The sequence below is a fragment of a genome, unplaced genomic scaffold (genome assembly GCF_019419815.1).
Source record: "Pyrus x bretschneideri cultivar Hongxiangsu unplaced genomic scaffold, Pyrus_bretschneideri_v1 Contig83, whole genome shotgun sequence".
Lineage (NCBI taxonomy): Eukaryota > Viridiplantae > Streptophyta > Magnoliopsida > Rosales > Rosaceae > Pyrus > Pyrus x bretschneideri.
The window spans coordinates 409,480-415,752 of NW_025999824.1; the positions used below are offsets into that span (position 1 = coordinate 409,480).

At 37.6% G+C, this 6,273-nt stretch overlaps 1 protein-coding gene across 1 annotated transcript; it reads left to right on the forward strand.

Moving 5' to 3' along the window:
• Positions 1–486: 486 nt before the first annotated feature.
• On the forward strand, positions 487–5,804 carry LOC125473330 (probable inactive purple acid phosphatase 16). Its single transcript, XM_048575985.1, has 5 exons — positions 487–858; positions 1,636–1,860; positions 1,962–2,238; positions 2,471–2,639; positions 5,465–5,804. The coding sequence occupies exons 1-5, from the start codon at positions 600–602 to the stop codon at positions 5,675–5,677; spliced, it is 1,143 nt and encodes a 380-aa protein (XP_048431942.1). The 5' UTR covers positions 487–599; the 3' UTR covers positions 5,678–5,804.
• The last annotated feature ends 469 nt before the right edge of the window (positions 5,805–6,273 follow it).

Below are 6,273 nucleotides of genomic sequence, written 5' to 3' on the forward strand. Positions count from 1 at the left end.
TGTATTTGAATAGACTCTTTTAAAATCTTATAAAATCCTAGTTGACTACGTCAGGATTCTAAAGTCTTTTAAAAGTCTTTAAAATCCTTATGTCACCACACCCTTTAGTGTTTGACTTTTAGTACACATTTTAATGTGGTCTTTCTGTTGAAATTCTTTCAATAATTTTATTAGTGTGCAATTGTGACACACATAATAACATATTTCCAATACCTTTGTAATTACTTTCATAATTAAGTTTAATTTCCACAATACATATCTTTTATTTTCAATCATGATATAATTGCCACTTAATACTAGAGTCTAATGTTGTTATTCCTCTTTCCTTGTGAACCATATTAGATTTGATTCTCGCGAAAAACGAATTTGAACTATATTAATACTAACTCATTGTGAAATTTAGTCCATTCTCATCCGTTTAGTATAAATAATATTATATCCAGTGTTAGGTAACATTGGAGAAAAATTGATTAAAAAGACGAAGTTTTAAACACAGGCCAAGTGGTGGAAGGAGAAAGCCAGGGACAATTCCGTAATTTCGCCATCTTTCCCACCGGAAGGCCACAGCCACTATGAATCTATGATCATATCATGAAGGAATGCCGTCTGTGTGCTGGCTGGTGCCCAGAGTAACTCAAGTGATGATAGCAAAACTCTTCTACTTTCTGCTCATCTCCGCCGTCGCTCTACCGACCAAGGCGGAAGAGGGTTGCCATCAGCTACGGTCCACTGCACCGTTCAAGATCGCTCTGTTTGCCGACCTGCATTTCGGAGAGGACGCATGGACCCATTGGGGTCCACTCCAGGATGTGAAGTCTATCAAGGTCATGTCCTCTGTTCTCGACGATGAAACCCCAGGTGAAGTCATTCATTTTCTCTTTTCATTTCTCATGTGTTGACTTTTGTATATAGTTTTATATTTAGCTTCCATTTCTTTTGAGACTACTTTATCGAAGGATCGTGTTCGGCTAAGTAACCCAATAATTGTCGGTAATAATTTAGCATTGGACTCGTTATTTATAAAAGTCGAGTCTAAGACTTTCTGTTTACAAATGGAGAGGAATACCAGTAGACGACATTGCTAGTATAAACTTGTTCAGGAAAACATGGAGAAAAATGATTTAAACTTGTGGGTGTGTGTTGGTGCTCTATTGTTATTAGAGTATGTCAACGATTGCTAATGATCCTTTTCATACTAATTGAGAATGATAATCAAAATCTTAACCTTAAATTTGAAGCATATTGTTGCCCTGTGACATGAAATTGGTATTTTGGAAATTGGAAAACAGTGTTAATGTTCAAAATTCGCCTAATCTCGGCCTAGATTTTGGGCACTTTGTTTAGTTTAAACCAACCTAAGGCGTGCATTAAGTTAAGTTAATGTTAATCAACATGCGAAAGGCTATCGTTTTCCGGTTTCCTAAAGTTGAATTTGATGATACAAGATCTTGGTCTGTTCTTTTCCTTTTCTTTGAACCAAATTTATCTTCTTTTTTATGTTTCACATTTCTGGTTGTGTTGAAGCTGGTAGAGTTTGAATTTGTTATTTAATCTAGCCTGTAAACCTGCCTGTCTTACCATGTATTCCCGTTGCTGTGTCGTTATAGATTCTAAGGAATGAAAAGTAAATTGCAGATTTCGTTATCTATCTCGGAGATGTCATCACAGCCAACAATATAGCGATTAAAAATGCAAGCTTGTACTGGGATCAGGCAGTTTCTCCAACAAGAGCTAGGGGTATTCCTTGGGCAAGTGTGTTTGGAAACCACGATGATGCAGCATTTGTGTGGCCAATTGAGTGGTTTTCATCCCCTGGAATTCCTGAAATTCGTTGCCGCGTAGCCAATTCATCATGCTCAGGTGGATGAGAAGTTTTATCTATTATGTTGTTAATTTGATCAATACGGTGAGAAAAACATTTGGATACTAGTTAGTCTAACACAAGGCTGCCTGTTATGAAGGAGAAGAAGAGTGTCACTTTGAAGGCACACAACGTCTGGAGTTAATGAAAAATGAGATTGAGCGTAACATGCTATCATACTCTCGATATGGTCCTAAAGAGCTTTGGCCTAGTATATCCAACTATGTCCTCCAACTTTTGTCGTCCAACAATCCCAAGTCACCTGTGGCATTATTGTACTTCCTAGATTCTGGTGGTGGTTCCTACCCAGAAATTATATCCAGTGCCCAAGCAGAATGGTTCCGCAAGAAAGCTCTAGAGATTAACCCTGATTCAAGGTAGAAAATTGTGGAAGGAACATCATTTTATCCCTTTTTTTCACCTTATTGACAAGAGGAACATGGCTTAGCATCTGATTTTTCCTGAGTGCAAGTACATATCTCATACCAGAATTTAGAATTTCGACTTTTTTTATTTTGTGCCTGTGCTGAAAGAGATTTACCTGAAGGCTTGCCGAGATTTATTGTTCTTCTCTTATTTCTTGTCAATCAAAGAATCCTTATTTGGCAGGGTGCCGGAGATAATCTTTTGGCATATACCAAGTCGTGCTTATAAGAAGGCAGCTCCATGGTTCGGTATACACAAGCCTTGTGTGGGTTCAATTAACAAGGAGAGAGTAGCAACTCAAGAAGCTGAAATGGGTATCATGAAACTTTTGGTTGAAAGGCCTTCTGCCAAGGTGAGTTAGGTCAAATACTTATCCCTGTTAAAATTTGGCATGCATTCATGTAGGGCACATCCACCATCATTAGATTACATGTATAATGAAGTTATTAAATATTAACAAACATGAATGTTTAACCGTATCATAAGCTAGGTTTAGTCTTATGAACTTAAATATCAGAAGCTCATAAAGATTTTTTAAATTCAATATTTGCTAAACAAGCTTTGCAACTGCAGTATATAAAATCAGGGGCTTCTCAACCCGTTGTGATTTGGTTGAATGCTCCGACTTTAACATTATACCTGAATGTGGGAACCACTGTAGTCACAGATTATCCATGTTACTGACTTGATATAATTCATGAACATGTTTGGTTAAGTCTTTCCATACATGAGAGTTGTGTTATGTAAAAATTCCAGATGTTAGGTTGGATAGATGCACTGGCCCTAAAGCCTATAGTTTGAGTACCAAACAAGAAGCTAGATTGCTTCTTCCTCGCCACCGTTTGTCAAAGTCAATACCCATGGGGCTTGGAAACCTCTTACATCAGCGGTCATTGGAGTAAAATCAGATGCTAAACCATGTTCCTTATTCTTAACAAAGGCGGTGTCTTGATTGATGTTGAACGTTCCCGCCTTAACCAATCCTCTGGGGAAGTGGAAGCTAAGGCAATCTTTGTTGGCCTCAATTTAGTGAGTGATACTAGGGTTCTTAATTTGGTTGTGGAAAGTGATTTGAAGTCGTGATTGATTTCATCTCTCGCAAGTCAATCGGGGGCCTTTGGAGAATTTTTCCAATCATTGAAGCTATCTGGAGGAAAGCTGCATCTTTTAACCAAGTGTGATGGAATTCACCGTGAAGCAAATCAAGCAGCTCATGTGGTGGCATCATTGGGAATCAAGAGGGTGAGTTGTCAGTTGTCACCATTGGGCCTCAAGGCCACCTCCCTCTCTTTTGTTGGTTTTGTCTCAAGGAGGCTTGCCATGTCTACCTGTTTAAATCTGTTGTAGAAGGGAAGATGGAGCGTAATTCCTCTTCCCTTTTTTTTTGGTTGCCTTTTGGCATAGTTAGTTGATGTTAGCGATCTGTTGGTGTTGTCAGTGACTACACTGTGCATCACTAGCACTTTCTTTTCTATTGTATCTCCTCCCTGCTCTTTGCTTGACTATGTTTGCCAGATTTATGAAATATTTCCATTGACAAAAAAAAAAGGTGGGGCGGTGAAGCATCAACACCTACATAAAATGGGTGTAGCGGAGATGAGAATGCTTCGTTGGATGTGTAGACACACGAGAAAGGATAAGATTAGGAATGAGGATATCCAATGTAAAGTAGGAGTGGCCGAAATTGAAGGAAAGATGAGAGAAAATCGGTTACGGTGGTTTGGACATGTGAAACGAAGGCCTACTGACGCTCCGGTTAGAAGATGCGATTACAGGATAAAGGTTAGGGTTGAAGGGGTAGAGGAAGACCTAGGAAGACTTTGGAAGAGACTTTAAGAAAATACGTGGAGTATTTGGATATAACGGAAGACATGACATAGAACCGAGCACAATGGCATTCTAGGATTCATATAGCCGACCCCACTTAGTGGGAAAAGGCTTTGTTGTTGTTGTTGGTTGTTGTTATTGACCAAAAAAAAAACAGGTTTAGGTTGGATGTTCCAACCTTAACATCCTTCTGCAAATAGAGGAATATCGAAAGAGAAAAAAATGAATACTGAAGAGTGAGCAGCCAACTGAAATGCTCCTATGTAGCATCCAACAGGTCAACTACATGTATTCCTGTAGGGATTGGCGTTATGGAATGGACTAGTTGAGTGATCACTTAGGAAAATCAACTGGATCTGTATTAGTTCCTAAGAAATATAAGTAAACCGTTGCTTTAAACTAATTGACGGAGCTCAGGAATAAAAACCAATACACCCCCATTTCAGAGATGATGGGAGGGAGGGAGAGAGTCTAATTTCACAATCAGACTGCCAAACATTGTCAAATGATAACCAAGATACATTGACTGAGTGTACCACTGGTTGTGAAAAAAACGTGGCAAGCAACTTGCAGCCAAAGGTATTGGTGCTTAGGTTTAAATTTTCTGTTCAAATCCTAGTCGGTTCTTGGCAATTCTAGAGTCTACAGAACCATGGTTTGCTTTGTACTGACATTTTTGGTCGAACCATAACTTTCATCATAAGTTTTTGCATGCTGCTGGAGAAGGCGATATCCGTCTGTTCTCCAGTGACTTGGGCTGATTTATCTTTCTTGCTCGCCTTGTCTGATATATGTAAATGATAACCGTCTTTGCTTATTGTGTAAAATGCAGCAGTGCAACTATCGTAGCAACCAATTGATTTTCCTATCATGAGAAAACAGTGGAACAATTTAGGATAGTTCTATTCAGACACACACACACACACACCCGTCCCAATTCTATGACAATTTCCTTTAGGAAATGAATATTCGTTAATAAGTTATTAGTGATAGAAGTATATCAAATTGATGATTCCTAAAGTTAATGTTCTGTACTATTCTGAATTTCCGACAAACTGAGTCGTGATCCTTCCAGTTGACAATCATACATTGCAAAAGCATGAAACTTGCAATCTTCTTGCAGTCTTCCTGAAGTCAATGTTATATTTCTTTCTCTGTCTTGTCTTAGTTTTGCCCCTTAAATTTTATTTATATGATACTCTACATGTTTCTATTTGTTCCCATCTTGAATTACTCTGTCTGAATCAAGTCACCGAAAACTTATAGAATGGCGAAACGTACTATAGGATACAGTCAGATGATAAACTTTTATGTTAAATTGATCTATTCATTTTCTTTGGGTTGTTGCAGGCAATATTTGTAGGACACAACCATGGATTAGACTGGTGTTGCCCCTACGAAAAACTGTGGCTATGTTTTGCTCGGCATACCGGTTATGGTGGGTACGGAAACTGGGACAGAGGAGCTAGAATTGTGGAAATCACCGAGCAGCCTTTCTCTGTTAAATCTTGGATAAGAATGGAGGATGGTAGTGTACATAGTGAAGTTGTCTTGAGTCCTTGAAAACTAATCCCTTTTAATTTAAGTGCTACTACCAATAGAAAGAGTAAAAATCTTGTAAAAAAATAATACATGTATATTTACGAAAACCATATTTGTATGTCGCTGTATATAAACTGTATTCATCTTTTTTTTTTGGTTTATATATATATATATATATATATATATATATATATTTCAGTGCTTCAATTCAAGTGTATTATTTTACCTTTATGTTTTCCATTTTCAGTAAAAAAAAAACCTGTTTTGTATCAAGGGTAATGCTAGGGAGGCTAATTGGTAGATCATATATTGTAAACCAAATGACATGAAAGTTTATAATTAGTTTATTACTAAGAGATTAAAAAAATCCACCAAAAAAAATTAAACTGGGCTTCATTCCAAGAAAAACCCATTGATGGTTAAAGTCCAAATATCAAGTAAATAAAGTCCAAATATGGATTAAAGCCCTTTTCTAATATAAAAAAATAGTAAGTGGATAAAAAAAAGGAAGCAAGTTGCTCCACGTTGGAAAGAAAACTGAAATGGGAGTTTTCTCTTCCTATCTCTAAAAAATGCAACAGATAGTGGAGGTGGTTCCGATTCCACTACCCACACCC

Bases quoted from the DNA above. Each gene is read 5' to 3' on its own strand.
- LOC125473330 (XM_048575985.1), top strand. From the start codon at position 600: ATGCCGTCTGTGTGCTGGCTGGTGCCCAGAGTAACTCAAGTGATGATA. The intron at 1,861-1,961 runs GTGGATGAGAAG...CCTGTTATGAAG, and splicing joins AGCCAATTCATCATGCTCAG to GAGAAGAAGAGTGTCACTTT. The intron at 2,239-2,470 runs GTAGAAAATTGT...CTTATTTGGCAG, and splicing joins GAGATTAACCCTGATTCAAG to GGTGCCGGAGATAATCTTTT.